Genomic DNA, 22,990 nt, shown 5'->3' on the forward strand with positions numbered 1-22,990 from the left:
ATTGTTGGAAGACAACTTTGATCGCATTCCACGTCCTTGCTTTTTGTTTTTTTAAAGAAACGTTTTTGTCGTGGGCTGTGTGTCTCATTCATTTTCAGCAGCTGTACCTATGATGATTAATGAAGTGAATGATGATGCTCATTGGGATAAAGTCAGGCAATTAGGACTTGCGTGATATTTTCAAGAGCCTACCGATCTGTCATTGAGGACCAAAAAGAGTTCAATATCTGAAACCCTAGCAACTAGCGGTAAACAGTTCCAAACAATGCTGGAGAAGATCGGGCATGAACTGCCCCTGAGGATTATTATCCTGAAAGAAACTAGTTGCTAAAAGATCAAATTAGCCTCCTGTATTTCCTTAGCGCTTACTGAACAAAACCGCATTGATAGATGGGAGTACAGATCCGCCCAATGATCTGCAACGTCAGTAAAAGTGATGAATAATACATTCCATTTCCAGTGCTGTATCATTATTTCTCTGTCCTTCAGTGACATTAGATCCAGGAAGTGTACATGTTGAATATTTAAATTACACAAATATGATAACTTAAATGATTCACGCAAATCATTTGGACCCCCCCCCCACCAAATAAAATCTAGACACAGTCAAGTGGTCCTACAATTTCTTATTTTTTCTAGGTTTAAGAAATGAAAAGAAATTACAGAAATACATGGGAAGTTTACAAAATAATATAGCATTTCTACTAGTCACAATAAGATGATGGTTAAAAAAAATCAAACATTATATATGGAGAGAAAAAAATTTAAAGCTCTCACTTGTACACGATGTTCTCCCTTTCATTTTTTTTTTCAGTTGCTATTTAAATACTTTACTCAGCAAGTCTATTTATGACTTATTTTGATCTTTGTTTCTGGCACTTAAGTTCAAGAAAAAATGTCATAGAACATTTTGAAAAACGATATGTTTGGTTTTGTTTTTGGTCACATTTAACAATGTGTAGAAAGACGTGTCTGAGAAAAATGTGGCCTATTTGGGGTCACCCTCTGAACCACAAAAAAAAAAAAAAAAAGAAAAAATGCATCATATAAGTGTGCAACTTTCTCTTTATTCAAGAACACATCTTACATCATTGTTAGGTATGTGTTGTTGTTCTTCTGCTTGTTCTAACCCTTTCTTCTGTTTGTCCAGAAGGTGTTTTTTTGGAGGGGGGAGGAGATTGAAACACTTTTAAAATATTTAAAATAAACACTAATATGATTTAAATGTGCTTACAATACAGGAACTAATAATACCTGTTTGTTCTCATTGGAATGTTACGGTTAGAGGTTTAATATAAAGAAAAACGTATAGGTTGCACCCGGAATCAATGTATAAATGAACAAATTCAGTAGGAAATTGCCAAGTTTGTGCACAGATATTTGAATTATAGACACTTAATATGAAGTACTATCAAATATAATAAAGAAAATGTAATATATCAGAAATGTTAAATGAATAAATATTTAATATAAAACAGTGTTAATGTCATATATATATATATATATATATATATATATATATATATATATATCTCAGTTCAAATACTGAACTTAAATGATTTTAAATACCAGTTTTCAGCATTATTTATGACACTGTAGCAGGCCTATGCGTTTATCGGAATGCTAACTGAACTGTAGAGTGCACATGTGTGTTAGTTTTTTTTAAATGTAACAAAAAATTGATTTTTGCGTCGTGCACAATTAAAATCTTGTCTTGCACTTATTTAATCATAGCGTGCCACCACATGGACAACATATAGTACTACAACACTGATTTACTGTTGAACAGCAGGATTTTGTTTGCTATGAACACTGTTCATTCATGTAGTAACTGGTTTATTTCATTTAGAAGAATAGTGAATGTTTAAATACAGCCTACAGTGAGGAACAAAGCTTCCTCTCATAACTGTGGAAACGCACGCCACACTGGACCTGAACATCATGCAGTCTGGGTCTCGTGTAGAGACATTCATTCTATTAACATGCTTCACACAGAACCACATATCTGTGCAGAAAAAAACCCAAAAACTGGCTTCATTTACTGTGCTAATCTCTATTGGCAGTACATCTTAGGCTAAACCATCATCACACCCACATTCCACAGCCCAAGAAGCATGTGCCAAAGGAGCACATGTCATGCTTTAGTCATTTTGAGGGGGGAAATGTTAAACAGATTTCAGTGTTGAGCAATGCCTTTCTGCTGTGCACTGAATAGAATTAAAGTACAGGAATCTTCAACGTGGCAGCAGGTAAGGGAGACAGCAACATGACAAAGGGCTGTAACACATAGGTCATAAGGAAATAGTACTGTATGAGACACAGGAACTGGTGTGTTGCTATTTCAACAACATGCTTGTTTAATTCAAAGTATGCAAAAGAAAACAAGTACAAAAACAAGTTAAACTACTGTATAATGCCACTGGAAAATGCACACATTTACATACATCGATTACATTGTCTTAGCTTCAACATACATAGGCACTAAGAATTACTGTTCGTTTTATTTCGTACTGCACATCACAAACAATATACAAAGCAATTAAAAACAAAGCATTAATATCGTACTGTTATTATATACACACGTAATGCACAGTAACACAATGCAAATTCAATATCTACTTGCTGAAGCAGTTTTTATTTTAGCCAACGAGGTGTTCACGTGTGGCAGCAATGCATTAGGAAGTCACAGGGCAGTGACGTCAGCTCCTTAGGAACAAGTCTTATGTTTATGGATTCTCAATGCAGTTTGTGCATTTGAGAAAGGAGAGGAAGACTTGTGAAATTAATTAGAGACTGAAGTTGATGAGAAGCAATTACCCTCTGCTCTACGAATTAAAACGGTGAGCTGCTTTTTATACGACAAATGAGAAAAAGCAGTTTGCCTAGAGGATTTATACTGGACCCCGACACCTCCGATAACACGAGGGAGTGGTTAATGTACAGTATTTGTTAGCCTATTTGTTTTTCTGTGGGTCTCTCGCTATATCACGCCCCTCGATATATAACAGATTTTTATTGGACCCCTGACACCCACCATCGCCCGAGGGTGGTGTACAATCTACATACAAAAATTACACAGTCCGTTCAGTGCCCTGTGAGGTGTAGTTAACATTTTAATGAAAGTCCTAACCCAGTGTCCTGTAAGGGCTCTTTACCATGTCAGGTGTGGTCCTTCAGCTTATTCACAGGAGCATTGCTCGACACTGAAAGATTCAGGTCCTCGGGATCTCTTCGTTGTTATTTTTACCTAAGAAAAAAAAAAAATCAGAGATGGAAGTTGAACATAAATTCTACAACATAACACTATCAGCCATGAGCTGCTCGGTGGGCATTGTGATCTGTAAGTGTAATCTTCAGCTCGAGGGTGCATTTTTTTTTAAAGAATAAACTCTGCATTGTTATGGGTTATTAAAAACAATAAGGGAAGAAAATGCATACAATAGCACAAAATGTAAAATAATGACAATTTGTATAACTGTGTAGACCCCAGAAAGTGGTACATACAGTATTCTAGCAACACCTGTACATACATACAGTATTGTAGCAACAACCTTGCTGCACATAACCCTTTGTATAAAGCAGTGGAATAATATTATTTATAGTACCATTACAAAATGTACTTTAGCTATCAAGGCTGAATCGTGTTATATTTCGTTGTCCAACTGAAACATATACCGGTAGTAAAATAAAAAATTTTAGCCACGTCAACACGGTAAGTATTGTGTATGATATTACATAAAATATTATACAACAGCTGGATGCTGCTCTCCCATTGTTTTCTACGGAGGTCAGGCTTTCTGTTATTCCTCAAATACAGAAAAGATGACCCAAATTATCAATACCTGTTCTAAAAGCACTGCTTACTGCTGAAACGCTGCTCAGGGATGCTCGAGCCCTGCTTACTGCTGAAACGCTGCTCAGGGAATCCTCGACCCTGCTTACTGCTGAAACGCTGCTCGGGGAATCCTCGACCCTGCTTACTGCTGAAACGCTGCTCGGGGAATCCTCGACCCTGCTTACTGCTGAAACGCTGCTCGGGGAATCCTCGACCCTGCTTACTGCTGAAACGCTGCTCAGGGAACCCTCGACCCTGCTTACTGCTGAAACGCTGCTCAGGGATGCTCAAGCCTTGCTTTTACAAAGAAACCGCGTATAATAGTGATACGGCATTGCTGTGGCATGTTCCTCGTACAAATGAAACTCCCCTCGTTCACATAATGGTTTTGTGACTCTGGAGTTTGATTATTACCTTGTAACATGCCACAGCAATGCTGTTATCCCTTCCCTGGAACAGTTGAAAAGAAGCTGGATAAATTTGGGGACATCATCTACGCATATGGAAGTGAGAGGTTTGGAGTTGAAAAAAGGAAGGAAAAAGTACAAACTATTCCTGGAAAGTCTAGACGGCAGCAGGAGATTGAACGCTTAGTTAGAGAAAGGAGACAGCTGAGGAACCAATGGAGAAGAGCAGAACAAAGTCAGAAGGAGGGACTCAATCTCTTACAAAGGGTCATAAAAGATAAGCTTGCAACATTGCGCAGAGCTGAGCGCCTACGGAAACGCTACAAAAAGAAGGAGCGTGCGAGAACTAACTTTTATAAAGACCCATTCAAATTTGTAAAGAAGTTATTCACCAGTGAGAAGAATGGCACACTAAAAGCATCTAAGGTTGAGCTGGAGAGATATTTGGAGGAAACACATACAGATTCAAAAAGGCAGGAGCCTATGTCAATTCCGTCAGACATCCCACCTATCAATCCACCAGAATACCAAATGGAGGACTGTGCACCTAAGTGGAAAGAAATAGAGCAAGCTGTGAAAAAAGCAAGGGCTTCATCATCTCCAGGGCCTAATGGAGTTCCGTACAGAGTGTACAAGAGTGCTTCAGGAGTTCTACGAATTCTGTGGAAATTGATGAAAGTGGCATGGGAAAAACAGGTTGTACCAAGAGCATGGCGCCGAGCAGGTGGAGTCTTTATACCTAAAGAAAAAGATTCTACAAGCATCAGTCAGTTTCGTCCCATTTCCCTATTAAACGTAGAAGGCAAGATTTTCTTCAGCATTATTGCTCAGAGATTGTCAGCTTACCTATTAAAGAACTGCTTCATTGACACTTCAATACAAAAAGCGGGCATTCCAGGTTTCCCAGGTTGCTTAGAACACATCAATGTGATCTGGCAACAAATTCAATCAGCTAAAAAGGAGAGGAAGGAGCTCCATGTGACATTCCTGGATTTGGCTAATGCATATGGTTCAGTGCCACATGAACTACTTTGGGCAGCATTTGATTTTTTCAGTGTACCGATGACAATAACAAATTTAGTGAAAGCCTATTTTGGAGATTTGCAATTCAGTTTTTCAACTTCAGAATTCAGCACTACATGGCAATGCCTAGAGGTTGGAATAATGGCAGGATGCACCATTTCTCCACTGGCTTTTACCATGGCAATGGAAGTAATCATTAGGGCATCAAAATGGGTAGTAGGAGGAGAGCGCTTGGCTTCTGGAATGCGACTACCACCAATTCGAGCATACATGGATGACATGACAACCATGACTACAACAGTAGCCTGCACTAATCGATTATTGGGCAAGTTAACCAATAACATTGAATGGGCACGAATGCAATTCAAGCCCACTAAATCAAGGAGCATCTCTATAATTAAAGGCAAAGTAGTAGATAAAACATTCTTCATTAATGGTGAGGCAATACCAACAGTGTCTGAGAAGCCAGTGAAGAGTCTTGGGAGATGGTACGACGGGGATCTAAAGGACACAGTTCGTGTGGGAGAAGTTAGACAACAAGCAGTGGAAGGGTTGAAGAGCATAGACAGCTGCGCTCTACCAGGTAAACTAAAACTCTGGTGCTTTCAGTTTGGTCTACTGCCGAGGTTGCTGTGGCCACTGACTGTGTACGAGGTTTCTTTGACAACAGTAGAGAAGCTGGAAGCTTTAATCAGTTCATACATCAGGAAATGGTTGGGAGTTCCACGCTGCCTCAGCAGAGTGGGACTTTATGGTAAAGGAATACTGCAGCTACCAGTCTCTGCTCTAACCGAGGAGTTTAAGTGCGCCAAGGTCAGACTGGAAATGACATTAGTAGAGTCACGCGATAAATGCGTAAGGGAGGCAGCACCTGTGTTGAAAACTGGAAGAAAGTGGGCGGCAAAGAAAGCTGTGGAAGATGCAAAGGCTGCCCTTCGAATTGGTGATATCATGGGGCAAGTTCAGCATGGAAGAGGGGGTCTTGGTTTCAGTTCAACTCCTCCTACATGGCACAAGGCGGCCCCAGCTCAAAGAAGGAAGCTGGTAGTCAACGAGGTGCAAAAGCAGGAGGAGAGGATGAGGTGTATAAAGGCCATTTCCCAGGCCAAACAGGGAGAATGGATGAGATGGGAGAGTGTGGAACAACGCAAGATTGGCTGGCAAGACCTATGGTCAATGGAACAGAGCAGGATCAGTTTCCTCATCAGGTCAACATATGATGTTCTCCCATCACCACAGAACCTAAACCTCTGGGTAGGAGAGGATCCCTCATGTCCTTTGTGTTCATTACCTGCAACATTAAGGCACATTTTGACAGGATGTAAGGTGGCTCTTAGCCAAGGACGGTTTACTTGGCGCCATGACCAGGTGCTGCGATGTTTGGCCTTAGCATTGGAAGACAAGCGTAACATGACCAACAAGTTGCCACCTGTTCCATCAAAACATTACACACAAAAGACAACATTCCTCCGCCCAGGAGAGCAACCACCAAGAAAAGGTGTTAAAACCAATCCTCGCCCAGGACAACTGGAAGCTGCTAGAGACTGGAATATGCTGGCAGATGTTGGTCAACGGCTTATTTTTCCACCTGAGATTGCCACCACTAACCTTCGACCAGATATTGTCTTGTGGTCTGGATCAGCACGCCTTGTTCACCTGGTAGAGTTAACAGTGCCATGGGAGGACGCTGTAGATGAGGCGTATGAGAGGAAGAAACTGCGGTATGCTCAACTAGCCACTGAAGCGGAACAGCGAGGATGGAGAGTTCGGGTTTACCCAGTGGAAGTGGGTTGTCGAGGATTTGTGGCACATTCTACAACCCGGTTTCTCAGAGACGTCGGATTCAGTGGCCAAGAGTTGCGTCGCACAGTGAAGAACTTATCTGAAGCAGCAGAGAGGAGCAGCAACTGGCTGTGGTTGAGACGGAAAGATTCTGGCTGGGGACAGGTAAGTAAGCTGGGCTGAGTTGAGTGGGGGACGGAGGGGGGTGATGCTGGGACGCCAGAATCACCGTCGAGCCCTCTTGAGGTGTCGTGGGCTAGTCGACGAAACACTGAGGATGGAAGGTGCCCACTTGAAAACCCCAGAGATGTACCCTACTTAGCTCAATCCAGACGGTTGTCATGCTGATGCGCTGGGGAGGCCGCACTTTGGTTGATCCCTGGAGCCAGCATCGCAGCCGTTGTGTGTGCTGATGCGCCAGGGAGGCAAAATAAGCTGATCCCTGGAGCCAGCATTACACTTCAGCCATTAACACCAGACAGAAGGATATCTACATCATCATATGGAAGGAAACGTAAATGGATGGAGACGCATATGGATCACATTAGTTTACTGTAAAGCTACGTCTTAGTTGGTGCTTATCTTGGCGAGAGCCGAGTTCAAATCAGCATGAAGTTTTAACATCTACTCTCGTGTAATGGAAATCATGAAGATCTGGATACGTCCAGTGACTGCTGTGAATAGTGCAGCTGGCAACAAGGGAAAGACCTTGTGACAGCCTGGAGAGACAGCTGACAGGAGGAAAGAGACCCCATTGGGGCTGGTAAGGGTTAGCTACCCTTGTCGGCAGTATCCAGCTCTGTGTTTACAGGATGCTGGAGACACCCGCCCAAGGCTTCTAAGAAATTAAAGAGAAAAATACCCCTAGAGTCTGCGAGAGCGGGGGCGGAAGATGACTCAACGTTGGACAACACGGTTAACGACTTGGGAACGGAAACGGATATGAGTATGGAGAGTACTTCACAAAAGACTAGTTCAAGATCTGCAGTTAACAAAGACATGGAACTCCAGGTTTGTGTCTGCGGCTGGAGCAAGGCGACAACGGTCAGGGGTTTGAAGATTCATCAAGGGAGAATGAAATGCTTGAGGGAGAAGGGACAAGGGCCTCGCATTGATCAGTACTTCTTACGAAGTCAGTCAAGTCAGTCGAATGAAATCCAGCGACAGGAAGCAAACCACAGTTCGCAGGATATCAGCACCCCTGTCATAGATGTGAGGAGGACTTGCATGGACACAGTTAGTGATGAACCTAATGATCCTTGTGAACCCGGTCAGACAAACCAGCATAAGAGAGAAAAGAACCTCAACGGGCACAAGCCTGGAGTTAAATGGCCAAGAGCTTGTGAGAAAACTGCATGGGACACAGTAAACACAGATCTCTGCGTTGCATTGGAAAGATTAAGTGGAACAGTTGAAAAGAAGCTGGATAAATTTGGGGACATCATCTACGCATATGGAAGTGAGAGGTTTGGAGTTGAAAAAAGGAAGGAAAAAGTACAAACTATTCCTGGAAAGTCTAGACGGCAGCAGGAGATTGAACGCTTAGTTAGAGAAAGGAGACAGCTGAGGAACCAATGGAGAAGAGCAGAACAAAGTCAGAAGGAGGGACTCAATCTCTTACAAAGGGTCATAAAAGATAAGCTTGCAACATTGCGCAGAGCTGAGCGCCTACGGAAACGCTACAAAAAGAAGGAGCGTGCGAGAACTAACTTTTATAAAGACCCATTCAAATTTGTAAAGAAGTTATTCACCAGTGAGAAGAATGGCACACTAAAAGCATCTAAGGTTGAGCTGGAGAGATATTTGGAGGAAACACATACAGATTCAAAAAGGCAGGAGCCTATGTCAATTCCGTCAGACATCCCACCTATCAATCCACCAGAATACCAAATGGAGGACTGTGCACCTAAGTGGAAAGAAATAGAGCAAGCTGTGAAAAAAGCAAGGGCTTCATCATCTCCAGGGCCTAATGGAGTTCCGTACAGAGTGTACAAGAGTGCTTCAGGAGTTCTACGAATTCTGTGGAAATTGATGAAAGTGGCATGGGAAAAACAGGTTGTACCAAGAGCATGGCGCCGAGCAGGTGGAGTCTTTATACCTAAAGAAAAAGATTCTACAAGCATCAGTCAGTTTCGTCCCATTTCCCTATTAAACGTAGAAGGCAAGATTTTCTTCAGCATTATTGCTCAGAGATTGTCAGCTTACCTATTAAAGAACTGCTTCATTGACACTTCAATACAAAAAGCGGGCATTCCAGGTTTCCCAGGTTGCTTAGAACACATCAATGTGATCTGGCAACAAATTCAATCAGCTAAAAAGGAGAGGAAGGAGCTCCATGTGACATTCCTGGATTTGGCTAATGCATATGGTTCAGTGCCACATGAACTACTTTGGGCAGCATTTGATTTTTTCAGTGTACCGATGACAATAACAAATTTAGTGAAAGCCTATTTTGGAGATTTGCAATTCAGTTTTTCAACTTCAGAATTCAGCACTACATGGCAATGCCTAGAGGTTGGAATAATGGCAGGATGCACCATTTCTCCACTGGCTTTTACCATGGCAATGGAAGTAATCATTAGGGCATCAAAATGGGTAGTAGGAGGAGAGCGCTTGGCTTCTGGAATGCGACTACCACCAATTCGAGCATACATGGATGACATGACAACCATGACTACAACAGTAGCCTGCACTAATCGATTATTGGGCAAGTTAACCAATAACATTGAATGGGCACGAATGCAATTCAAGCCCACTAAATCAAGGAGCATCTCTATAATTAAAGGCAAAGTAGTAGATAAAACATTCTTCATTAATGGTGAGGCAATACCAACAGTGTCTGAGAAGCCAGTGAAGAGTCTTGGGAGATGGTACGACGGGGATCTAAAGGACACAGTTCGTGTGGGAGAAGTTAGACAACAAGCAGTGGAAGGGTTGAAGAGCATAGACAGCTGCGCTCTACCAGGTAAACTAAAACTCTGGTGCTTTCAGTTTGGTCTACTGCCGAGGTTGCTGTGGCCACTGACTGTGTACGAGGTTTCTTTGACAACAGTAGAGAAGCTGGAAGCTTTAATCAGTTCATACATCAGGAAATGGTTGGGAGTTCCACGCTGCCTCAGCAGAGTGGGACTTTATGGTAAAGGAATACTGCAGCTACCAGTCTCTGCTCTAACCGAGGAGTTTAAGTGCGCCAAGGTCAGACTGGAAATGACATTAGTAGAGTCACGCGATAAATGCGTAAGGGAGGCAGCACCTGTGTTGAAAACTGGAAGAAAGTGGGCGGCAAAGAAAGCTGTGGAAGATGCAAAGGCTGCCCTTCGAATTGGTGATATCATGGGGCAAGTTCAGCATGGAAGAGGGGGTCTTGGTTTCAGTTCAACTCCTCCTACATGGCACAAGGCGGCCCCAGCTCAAAGAAGGAAGCTGGTAGTCAACGAGGTGCAAAAGCAGGAGGAGAGGATGAGGTGTATAAAGGCCATTTCCCAGGCCAAACAGGGAGAATGGATGAGATGGGAGAGTGTGGAACAACGCAAGATTGGCTGGCAAGACCTATGGTCAATGGAACAGAGCAGGATCAGTTTCCTCATCAGGTCAACATATGATGTTCTCCCATCACCACAGAACCTAAACCTCTGGGTAGGAGAGGATCCCTCATGTCCTTTGTGTTCATTACCTGCAACATTAAGGCACATTTTGACAGGATGTAAGGTGGCTCTTAGCCAAGGACGGTTTACTTGGCGCCATGACCAGGTGCTGCGATGTTTGGCCTTAGCATTGGAAGACAAGCGTAACATGACCAACAAGTTGCCACCTGTTCCATCAAAACATTACACACAAAAGACAACATTCCTCCGCCCAGGAGAGCAACCACCAAGAAAAGGTGTTAAAACCAATCCTCGCCCAGGACAACTGGAAGCTGCTAGAGACTGGAATATGCTGGCAGATGTTGGTCAACGGCTTATTTTTCCACCTGAGATTGCCACCACTAACCTTCGACCAGATATTGTCTTGTGGTCTGGATCAGCACGCCTTGTTCACCTGGTAGAGTTAACAGTGCCATGGGAGGACGCTGTAGATGAGGCGTATGAGAGGAAGAAACTGCGGTATGCTCAACTAGCCACTGAAGCGGAACAGCGAGGATGGAGAGTTCGGGTTTACCCAGTGGAAGTGGGTTGTCGAGGATTTGTGGCACATTCTACAACCCGGTTTCTCAGAGACGTCGGATTCAGTGGCCAAGAGTTGCGTCGCACAGTGAAGAACTTATCTGAAGCAGCAGAGAGGAGCAGCAACTGGCTGTGGTTGAGACGGAAAGATTCTGGCTGGGGACAGGTAAGTAAGCTGGGCTGAGTTGAGTGGGGGACGGAGGGGGGTGATGCTGGGACGCCAGAATCACCGTCGAGCCCTCTTGAGGTGTCGTGGGCTAGTCGACGAAACACTGAGGATGGAAGGTGCCCACTTGAAAACCCCAGAGATGTACCCTACTTAGCTCAATCCAGACGGTTGTCATGCTGATGCGCTGGGGAGGCCGCACTTTGGTTGATCCCTGGAGCCAGCATCGCAGCCGTTGTGTGTGCTGATGCGCCAGGGAGGCAAAATAAGCTGATCCCTGGAGCCAGCATTACACTTCAGCCATTAACACCAGACAGAAGGATATCTACATCATCATATGGAAGGAAACGTAAATGGATGGAGACGCATATGGATCACATTAGTTTACTGTAAAGCTACGTCTTAGTTGGTGCTTATCTTGGCGAGAGCCGAGTTCAAATCAGCATGAAGTTTTAACATCTACTCTCGTGTAATGGAAATCATAACAGTGCTGGTATTTCTTAAGTGCTTTTTTTAGGTTTTAAGTGCAGGGCAAAAAAAAAAAAAAAAACCTATGAGCGTGATTGTCTTTCAGAAACAGTCCCACAATATATACTCCCCACTTACCTGTTTTTTTGGGGGTTTTTTTTAACAACTTACTCAAGCATGTTTGAATTTCCATAGTACTGTCAGTCCCAAGATCATTTACAGCAATAATCTGGTCTCCTTTATGGAACACACATCCATCATCTGGACCCAGCCAGTGGGCAACACTGTAGAGGAATAAGGAGGTCAATGTGCAGACCAGTCCAGGAATGTACTATAATAGCTACCATTAGCATTATGAGCACTTTATGTTTCACTGTAGCTTCATTTCTCATTCACTTCGGAGAATTTAGAAAATAATTGCTCTTCAGTTTGACCCAACTTTACTACCCATGCTAGTTCTGATTTCATAATTTGTGTAGTTTGTATTTATTTTTTTATTTTGTATATATACACTTTTAAAGAAGGAAAAGACATTCCACCTCTTGTTCTTAAATGCTTACCAAGGTTTTCTATCAGTCTCTGCAAGGGTCAGGTGATTCTTCGGATTTTCTTGAATTACATGTACTTCTCTCTTAACTAAGTGAAAGTCATGTGGATTTCTGACATCAGCAATGTTTCTGAAAAACAAAAATGAATGAAACCTCTCAATGTCCACATCCTGTGTCACTGAATGTTTATACATTGTGGTCTGACGTGCGGATCAGAGTGTGTTAATAGTTTATATGAATATTATCCATAACTGTGAAAAAATCTGTGTTGAACTGAGCTGTCACCTGCTGTCACGCCATTGGGCTAGACTCCCAAAGCAATTTACTCAAAATCATGAATTCAGCCCTGACAAACACCATTTACATTCTAAATTAAATAAGAAACAGCTACCCTTAATTGTCTGTGTTGTGTGTGTCAGTTTTGGTAACTGTACTGTGTGAGTCTATATCTAAAAGGTTTTTCTAATGACATTTAGAGTATAAAGTTTTGATAATCTGGCCCGCTGTTTAGTACCTTTGGTGGCTGGCTTCTTCAGGGTTCACTATATAACGACAATGAACAGCAATATAAAACCTCTCTGGTAATATTTGATGATGTCATTCCATTTCCAGTTTTTGCCAGTCACCGCTGATAAAGGATACCACACATTTTATTGTGAATTCTTGTCATATTACTGCCAATAACACAATCCTATTTCTGTAATTGTTTAGCTTTGATTTTATGTTTCAGGTGGAAGGGCTGGGGGGGGGGGGGTGAGGGGGGTCTCTTGTTGTGTTGTTGTTTTTTTTTTTGTTTCATTAGCAACTTCTGCACTTGTGACACCTGAGGCTAGTCTTGAACAGTCATGCAGTCAATTAAATGTACAAGGCTGTTACAGGATCTCCTAGAAGGGTCCCTTTGCTTCCTAGAAAGAACCATCAAATACAAATTCAGAGCTTCTGTCAGTGGTGTCTTTACAGGAGGAGCAGAGAAATCTCCAATATGAAACTGTGCACAGTTTTTACTACTAACAGTGAAAGCAGTAGTGCTTTCTTTGACCCTTTCAGACCGAATATGTTCTTAGTATTGAAAACCAAAATGAAAAGGCTTTGATGCAGAAACATGCTTTCACAAGAGAATTTGTGCTACAAAGGTATTGACTTTATACATATGGATTCCATCAAATGAATATATTTGTTGCATCTGTGTGTGTGCGTGTCACATTAGTTTAGCAGTAATGCTGGCATTGGTTATTTATTTATCCAGGTTACTGTTAGTCATTGCATTAACATTGCATTTTCATATTTATTGATAGAAAAGTATAGCTGGTTAATAATAATAAAACTGTTGACCAATATAACTGGGACCCATAGTTTGTGAGCAGTGGGAATTACATAAGGAAGCTGCATATTTAAAAGCTGGCATTCAGTTTGGTCTGTATACCCTGTAATGTAGAGTTCCATCTACATAGTCTGTCACTCGTTTCGAACAGCTTCTGGAATTTTAGAGATTAAAGCCCTTGGCTATTTTCTCTTTCTTGCTGCAGGTCTTCCAGCTGCATTCCAGATTGAACAGTCCTCTTTGTCTATGCTCAAGGATGTTTTGGGTGTGATTTGATTAGTTTAAATTTCTTTCCTTTAAGGCAAGTTTCAGAGACGGAATGGGTTTATTATTTTACATCAGCGTGTTTTTCTTTTCTTATTTTTTTTTTTTAATGAAAAACATTATAAATGGCAAATGCCACATATTGTGGCTTCCGATGGAAAGTAGGCCCATTTTCAAATCACATTGTCCTATTACTCCACACAGACAGGTACATTGCTTGCACTTAGGTCAGTGTGTGCTTGTGTTTTTCTGTTTTCAATTTCAAGTGGGAACTAAATGTACTGACAAATAATTGAAGCAGGCTTCCGCCCTCATTAAGCTCTGGTGACTCTGACATCACCTGCTCCATTCATTTCTCTATTGTTGGTATCAGGCTGTCAAACATGCTCGTCACACACGCTCGTTTAGATAAATCCATGCAGTTTAAATATAGATGCACACTTACCCTGAAGCAGGAGATGTGGAGACCCTGTTTTGGTCAGACAGTGCTTCCTCCACTATTCTTAGCCTGCTAGACAGCAAAACAGACAAAAGACTGACATGTCTTGCCTTATGCAGGGGGCCTCGGGTTTGGTTTGTGTGGAAAATCCAACTGCCTTATTCTCCAAGTATTCTTTACTCCACTTTTATGATGGTGTTTGAAGGTAAAGGGTATATATCATTTCACCACTGTGCCATTTTCCACTTATACAGTGCCTCTTTCTGCTTTACCTCCCTTTGCCCAGCTTGGCTATACTTTACCACACATTAGTCCCCATGCCTTTCATTTATACTGTAGTGCAACAACGTATTGTAAAAACAAAATGCAAATGTGGGTGATGGTATATGGCAAAAGGTACACAGGTAGCACGCCATTCTAGGTAGTGCAATAGTTTTTTTGTACACAATTTGATGACAGAAAATCACTATGCTTTCTGAGGTGAATCTATACCACGCCCAGGGCATGATCTCTTGTAACATATATTGTGTTGGATTAATTATATAGCAGCAGAATCCAATTTAATTGAACTTACACTGAAGCCATAGGCATGTACATATTATGGTTTTCAGTTGGTTCTGGTTTAGGTAGTTGGTCCTAGAAAGAAAAAAAAACAACAATATTGATTTTTTTTTTATGACAAAGAAAACAAATGGGCTTATAAGGCTACCCATTTTAGGACAGACGTGATGTTACAAAATTAATCATACTGTATTCATGGGCATAGACTTGATCATATATATCACTTGTTATTGGTAGATAATATTGAATCAATATGTGACAGATACATTTTACACTGGAAATAATAATCATTATTATTAGTCTGCCATAGTCTGCTATGGGTATGTTTATAATAAGGTGTGGCAGTACATTTGTAAATATTGTGTGTGGTTCTGTTTTGTGTTGCTGTTTATAATTCAAGTTTTAGATACTTGAAGTAAAGTTTGGTAAGGATGTGGCCAGGTTCTGATTACCATGTGCAGAATGTGGCCAGGTTCTAATTGTCTGATTGACAATTAGACCTGACCACACAGTATACAAGAGGAGCCAGGCCCATTTGTTCTGGGGAGAGTTATAAAAAACAGATGAAACATTCCTTTATCAAAAAAAAAATAGTTTGACACTGCTTACCACCCTAGATTTAGGTACACTGTAGTAAGATTCCGAGAGAGACTGCCGTCTCAGCTTGGCATCTGCAGTAAATGATTCACAGGTTGCACCCTAGAAAACAGCATAACATTACTGCTGTGAGAGGAGAGCTCAGGGATACACCCAAATGCAGTGTTCTCATCATGGGCAGTAGAGATGTCTTTCATAGAGGCTGTTTGTGTTCTATCTCTACATATAATTGTATGCAATAACAATGTATTCATAGGAAATCCATATACATTTGATTGCGGGTCTGCTGCAGTATGTGCATAATAAGCACATACTCACTTTATTATTGGATCATTAAGATTATATATATATATATATATATATATATATATATATATATATATATATATATATATATATATATAATATATTACACTTTATAATCTGACTGTCTTGTCTGTCAAGATGTGTTATTACCTTTTCTTGAATGCTGCTATTTTTAGTAAGGTCATTCATTGCTTTTTTTGCATTTGACTCAGACATGGATCGTTGCCTCTCCTGCTCCTGTAAAAAGCAGAAGAGTCATTGGATACTGTCTGTGGAGCAGCTTGAGTGAACTGAAACACAGCAATGGGAGCCTGTTACCAAATGAACAGCTACACTACCATTTTGGTGCCAAGACTTGAGACAAAAATGTATGTCCTCCTACGGTTGTTTAGTAGCTGCTGATGGGGCAGTAGTCTTAATCAGCGCTGTCCATCTTAAAATCCTTCATTCCCCTAAATAAACAGGCTCCAGATGCTGAGCATCACTGCAGAAATCAAAGACATCTCACTGTGTTTTGCATGCATTAATAGTCATGTTTGTTAACCCATTAAGTGCCATTGTCTCATTTCAGGACAGGCAACTTTGTTGTTGTTCCACAGCTCCATTATATCAGAGCTGCTTGTGTTCAAAAGTAACTTTTAGTTTAATAAAAGGTCATAATGACTACACACATAATAATAATAATAATAATAATAATAATAATAATAATAATAATAATAATAATAATAATAATAATAGTTATAATTACCGTATTTCTCAAAGGTTCTGCTTTCGAAATTGACATCAGCACAGAGAATATGGCATTGAACCATTTATCCACATCCTGTCTAAAACAAACATATATATGTATATATATATATATGTATATATATATATATATATATATATATATATATATAGATATAGATAATATATATATATATATATATATATATATATATATATATATATATATAATATATATATATATATACACACACACATATATATACATACATACATACATACATACATACATACATGTATTACAATAGTTAGACCATAAACCTGGAATAAGCTTCAATGGTTATTGTGGGAGAAACTCAAAAGATGACACGGTTCTAGGTCCATGGTAGGATAAACTATAGGCAACAAACAGCATGTCATGGATCACTGGTTCAGTCAGGAAACTCATGCGATAGATTATTTATTAAAACCTAGACCAGACCAAACTAATACAGTATACATATTTTGCACTACATTCTTTGGCTTTTGGCCTCGCCTTTCAAGGTACCCTTACCTTTAAGTTAGCCTGCAAATAAGTGGAGAGGCGAACTCTGGCACACAGTAGGGACGTAATGGATTGAGGTAAGATATAAATCCTTTCCTTGACGACCATTGGACGCATTGTTTATCGAGGACAAATAAGATACTAGCTATTAGATTGATGATTTGATCGGGTAATGGAAAAGCCTAATCTAAGGTTAAAGTGAGTTCTCTGCCAGAATCACAGCTCTGCTTAATAGTGGCATGCAGTATGACAGCAATATTAGTGTATTTTAATTTTTTTAGATTAAGTAGAATTCTGTAAATTCTGTAGTAATAGTGATTCCAACAGCTATATGAATACTATGCTATTATGCAGAGTTACTATCTATAAAAATATTTAATATATATATATATTTTTTTTTTGTTAATTCTGGTTTGCAGTGACTGGAGCGTCATTACAGTCAGAAGTCAGAAGCCTGTTCTTTAGCCTCACTCATCCCCTCCGACCTGGCAAGGGTCAGGATTGTTGCTTCACTTACTGAGCCTAACTATCCCTGAATGTTGTGGCTGACAACTCAATCCTCAGGTCTGTCAGCTTCATCCTCCACCCTCCACCCTCCACCCTCCACTTGTCTCCAGGGCTGCCTGGGTGTCATTAGAGTTGAAGCAGCACACCACTAGCACACATACTGGCCATAACTTGAATGGTAACCTACTTGTTTTCTCCAATGAGAAAATATTCCCTCTCTGTGGTGCGTATGTAAAGCACTGAATCAGGCTGGCATTTAAACATCCCCTGTATCCAGTTCCATTTCCTATGGTTGTCCGGATGAGGAAAAATCAGTGTAATGCTGTCAAAACAAAATAACATACTTTAGCTTACAACTCTGAGCTATACTATCTCTCCTTAGTTTTCTCGTTTTGAGGCTTATGAAAGACCAATACATGACATTTCATACAGCCCAGCTTTAGATGTTGGCAAAAAGACAAGCTTTTGAAGCCCACGTATGCCCTAGAAGAAGAAGTATGTGCTGAATACATTGCCAGCCGTCAGCTGGTTGCAAAAGCTTGGTGGCATGACAAACACTTACACAGACAAGTCGATGCCTCCTAGTGGCTTGTCTCTGTCATCTTCATCTTTGCAGTATTTCAGAAGATGAACGTTATCAGGGGTCTTGCAGAATACAAAAAACCTCCTCTTCCAAGATTTCTAACAATGAGAGAGTAAAAACAAAATAAAAATCTACTCCATACCCTGCATTCATTCATTCTTTATGCCCTGCATTCATCCGTTCTGTACACCCTGCATTCATTACAGCCTGCATTCATCCATTCTCTAGACCCTGCATTCATCCGTTCTGTACACCCTGCATTCATCTGTTCTGCACACCCTGCATTCATCTGTTCTGTACACCCTGCATTCATTACACCCTTCATTCATCCGTTCTGTACACCCTGCATTCATCTGTTCTGTACACCCTGCATTCATCTGTTCTGTACACCCTGTATTCATTACACCCTTCATTCATCCGTTCTGTACACCCTGCATTCATTACACCCTTCATTCATCTGTTCTGTACACCCTGCATTCATCACACCCTGTATTCATACATTCTTCATTTCCTGCTCAGTCTGCTACATGATGCAAGGCTGGCATGGGCCACTCTGGTCCTGGAGGGCTGGTCTCACCAGGTTTTCCAGGTAGAAGGAAGGAGTTACCTGCTGCCTGGATTGAGGTTTAATTGATTCAATTAAACAACTACAAACATGGTTTGAATAAAAACCTGGTCAGAGTTGCCCATCCCAGATATAATCTACAGTAAGTGCCGGTAATATGAATACTGTGCTATTCCATCAGACTTCCACACATCAAACATGTAGTTATCTTCTGTAAGTGTTTGAGATATATATATATATATATATATATATATATATATATATATATATATATATATATATATATATATACACAGTACAGTACATGAAATGAAATATTGCATGTTCTTACTGTTCTAGAACAGCATATATCAATTACCACTTAATTGTAATGTGTCATTAAAATATTTAATATGGCTACTCATTAGAAACTTACCTGGTAAAAGAAAGGCCCTGAAGGAGGAGACTTCACCAAATAGCCACTCATAATTTCTTCAACCCCATCCACTGCCTTGTAAAACACTGAGCTTGGAGCTGTTTTAGGGACAACACCTGCATTAGCTTAGTTTTAATTTGAATGCTGTTATATACAGTATCTCTCCTCCTTCTAATACCAGAGCTATGTTACAACAATATATATATATATATACAGTGCCTATAGAAAGTCTACACCCCCTTGAACTTTTTTTCACATTTTGTTGTGTCAGTGAGTTTCATGCATTTAAATTATTTTTTTTCCAATTATCTACACACCATTCTCCACACTGTTAAGTTTTTATTGAGAAAAAAATTCTATATTAAAAATACAAAACTGAAAGATCATAACTGGATAAGTCTCCACCCCCTGAGTTAATACTTGGTGGAAGCACCTTTGGCAGCAATTACAGCTGTGAGTCTGTTGGGATAGGTCTCTACCTAACTGTTCAAGCTCTGTCAAGTTCTTGGGGAGCGTTGATGGACAGCAATTTTCAAGTCATGCCACACATTTTCGATTGGATTTAGGTCAGGGCTCAGACTGGGCCAGTCAAGGACATTTACCTTTTTGTTCCTTAGCCACTCCAATGTAGCTTTGGCTGTGTGCTTTGGGTTGTTGTCATGCTGAAAGGTGAACTTCCGTCCCAGTTTCAGCTTTCTTGCAGAGGGCAGCAGGTTTTCCTCAAGGATTTCTCTGTACTTTGCTCCATTCATTTTCCCTTCTATCCTGAAAAGTGCCCCAGTCCCTGCCGATGAGAAACATCCCCATAACATGATGCTGCCACCACCATGCTTCACAGTAGTGAAGGTGTTCTTTGGGTGATGCGCTGTGTTGGGTTTGTGCCAAACATAACGCTTTGCATTTAGGCCACAAAGTTCCATTTTAGTTTCGTCAGACCACAAAACCTTTTGCCACATGGCTACAGAATCTCCTGAGTGTTTTTTTGCATACTTCAAATGGGATTCAAGGTGGGCTTTCTTGAGTAATGGCTTCCTTCTTCCCACCCTACCATACAGGCCAGATTTGTGGAGTGCTTGGGATATTGTTGTCACATGCACACTTTGACCAGTCTTAGCCATAAAAGCCTGTAGCTCTTGCAGAGTTGCCATTGGCCTCTTGGTAGCCTCTCTGATCAGTCTCCTTCTTGCTCGGTCATCCAGTTTGGAGGGATGGCCTGATCTAGACAGGGTCTTGGTGGTGCCATACACCTTCCACTTCTTAATAATCGTCTTGACCGTGCTCCAAGGGATATTCAAGGCCTTTGATATTTTTTTATACATATCCCCTGATCTGTGCTTTTCAACAACTTTGTCCCGGAGTTCTTTTGAAAGCGCCTTGGTGCTCATGGTTGAGTCTTTTCTTTGAAATGCACTACCCAGCAGAGCCGGGTAGAACCTACAGGAACTGCTGAATTTATCCTGAAATCATGTGAATCACTACAATTTAACACAGGTGGAGGCCACTTAACTTGGTGTGTGATTTTGAAGGCGATTGGTTACACCTGAGCTAATTTAGGATTACTGTTACAAGGGGGGGTGGACACTTATCCAACCAAACTATTTCAGTTTTTATTTTTAATTAATTTTCTACAGATTTTCTATAAATTTCTAGAGCATTTTTTTCACTTGGAAGTTGTGGGATAGGATGTGTAGATAAATGGGAAAAAAAAACTATTTTAATGCATTTTAATTCCAGGCTAGGTGAAAATTTTGAAAGGGGGTGTAGACTTTCTGTAGGCACTGTGTATGTATATGTATGTGTGTGTGTGTGTGTGTGTATATATATATATATATATATATATATATATATATATATATATATAGTAGGTTACCTTTTAAAATGACCTTTTCAATTTAATAAAAACACTTCAGGTAACACAATCAAATTCTTCACTCAGCAGTGCTGTTGGTCTGAACAATGGAGATCCGATGACACAGCTATGCTTGGGGTGAGTTTATAAAAAGTTCTAAATAACAAAACCTGTGTGAAGATAACGTTTTGCTAAAACATGCACAGTTTAAAAGACATTCCTAAAATATTATAAACTTACCTCGCAACCTTTGAGCAGACATTTTGACTGAGCGATCCATTCACCCTGTCACAGAAAACATGATTTTTGTTTACTATAGATTCAATGTGCTATCTGATATTGAAATAGTGCGATTGAGACACATGACAGCAATGTGCAGTTTAGGTTCATTTAAACTGCATTCTAACCGGAGCATCAAACAAGGCACATGCATTTCTGATCACCCTGACTTTGACTGAGGTATTCCATGGTACAAACACAGAAAAGTGTAGAGCAAAAGCATGGTCAGTACCAGAAATGTATGGAAGAGCTTTAACAAAAAACACAAAATCAGCATGTTGCGGACTTAACGTCCTAACTAACTTGAATAGACAAAGAAAATGAACACGTTGCAAGTGTTCTCAGTGTTTACATAATTATTAGCCTACAGTATACGATGCATCTCAATGCATATACCCAACCAAAAGCTAACATTAACGTTTATCAATGTCACACACATCAGTCATATTGCACATTCAAAAATGTAAAATCAGAATTCCAGGAAACATTACCTTGGTACAAGTGTGAGTCTTAATATGTTTGTGCTTTATTGCTAAATCTTCTCAGAGTAAGTGTGCTCTATATATATATGTGAAACCTGATCCTTTGAAGGAGTTTCCTTATACGTCACAAGGAATATTACTGGTTATTGATGTGTTCTCTCCTCTTTTGCAGTTCTGAGTCAAACTAATATACGTGTTTGGAATGTGCTCAGTGGTAGCCAGGTTTAAATGGGATGATGAGGGTTCATTAACACAATCAAGAGACAATTTAACCAGTTCCAGGCGTTATTTAGAAATGTCCATGCAGCACTGTTTAATAGAGGTTTGAATTATCAATGTATATTCACTGGGGATGTAATGCACAGTGCTGAATTATCAATATATATTAACTGGGGATGTAATACACAGTGCTGAATTATCAGTATATATATTCACTGGGGTTGTAATGCACAATGCTGAATTATCTGAAACTGAGATATCAAGGTGTAGGGTGCCAATCTTCAACTTAATGAACATTATATTTACCAAACATAAAGACATGATAAAACAATTAATCATTAACAAACACCACATAGTTATTATATTTATAGTAAGCTGGGGAAATAAGGCATTAAAAAACCTCTGGCTTATCCCTGTAAAACCAACATAATTAACATGTATCTTAACACACACACACACACATATATACACTGCTGAAAGGAACGTCTTCCACTAACAGTCTTGCATTAGGCTGGGAAATTCCTCAGGAGGTAAAGTGATACACAAGGAAACTGGCAGAAATATGTCACTGTCCCTAACTTTGAACCACAAATTAGTCTGCTGTGTTTGTGTGCTTTAGTGAAAAACATTTACTAAATACTCCAAGCACGCACACACACACACAAAACCGAGCTGATATGTTTTATAATTTGAAACCACTGCTGCTTGTTACCCTATCTACTGAGATCTCCTTTTACATGACTATTTCAACCACTCTTCCAATTAAACTTACCAGCCAGGACCTAGACGTAGAAGACTTGAGTGCATTTCTGCCACTGAACAAATACTAAAAGAAACTCAAATGAAATGACAAGCGTTTTGACTGGAGGTCTGTTGTGAAGACATGGAAAAAGGCTTCCAGTCGAATCGTTTGTCATTGAATGTATTTATTTGTTTAGTAT

General features: G+C 40.3%; 1 protein-coding gene across 4 annotated transcripts; it reads right to left on the reverse strand.

Annotated features, from left to right (window-relative positions):
• Positions 1-1,930: 1,930 nt before the first annotated feature.
• LOC117415359 (pleckstrin homology domain-containing family S member 1-like) lies at positions 1,931-21,965 on the reverse strand. 4 transcript variants are annotated; one of them, XM_034025595.3, is made up of 13 exons: positions 21,840-21,957; positions 21,310-21,354; positions 19,221-19,318; positions 18,220-18,338; positions 17,845-17,979; positions 16,629-16,707; positions 16,031-16,117; positions 15,587-15,676; positions 14,991-15,052; positions 14,423-14,488; positions 12,405-12,521; positions 12,016-12,128; positions 1,933-3,247 (listed from the first exon to the last, which is right to left on the reverse strand). In XM_034025595.3, the coding sequence occupies exons 2-13, from the start codon at positions 21,347-21,349 to the stop codon at positions 3,213-3,215; spliced, it is 1,041 nt and encodes a 346-aa protein (XP_033881486.3). In that variant the 5' UTR covers positions 21,350-21,354; positions 21,840-21,957; the 3' UTR covers positions 1,933-3,212. The 4 variants fall into 4 exon arrangements, with proteins under 4 accessions (XP_058882036.1, XP_033881486.3, XP_058882035.1 ...); XM_034025596.3 differs by having other exon boundaries at positions 1,934-3,247; positions 14,423-14,485; positions 21,840-21,955; XM_059026053.1 differs by lacking the exon at positions 17,845-17,979 and having other exon boundaries at positions 1,931-3,247; positions 21,840-21,965.
• Between the last annotated feature and the right edge of the window lie 1,025 nt (positions 21,966-22,990).

This window comes from Acipenser ruthenus, chromosome 7, assembly GCF_902713425.1.
Source record: "Acipenser ruthenus chromosome 7, fAciRut3.2 maternal haplotype, whole genome shotgun sequence".
In the NCBI taxonomy this organism is placed as follows: Eukaryota; Metazoa; Chordata; class Actinopteri; order Acipenseriformes; family Acipenseridae; genus Acipenser; species Acipenser ruthenus.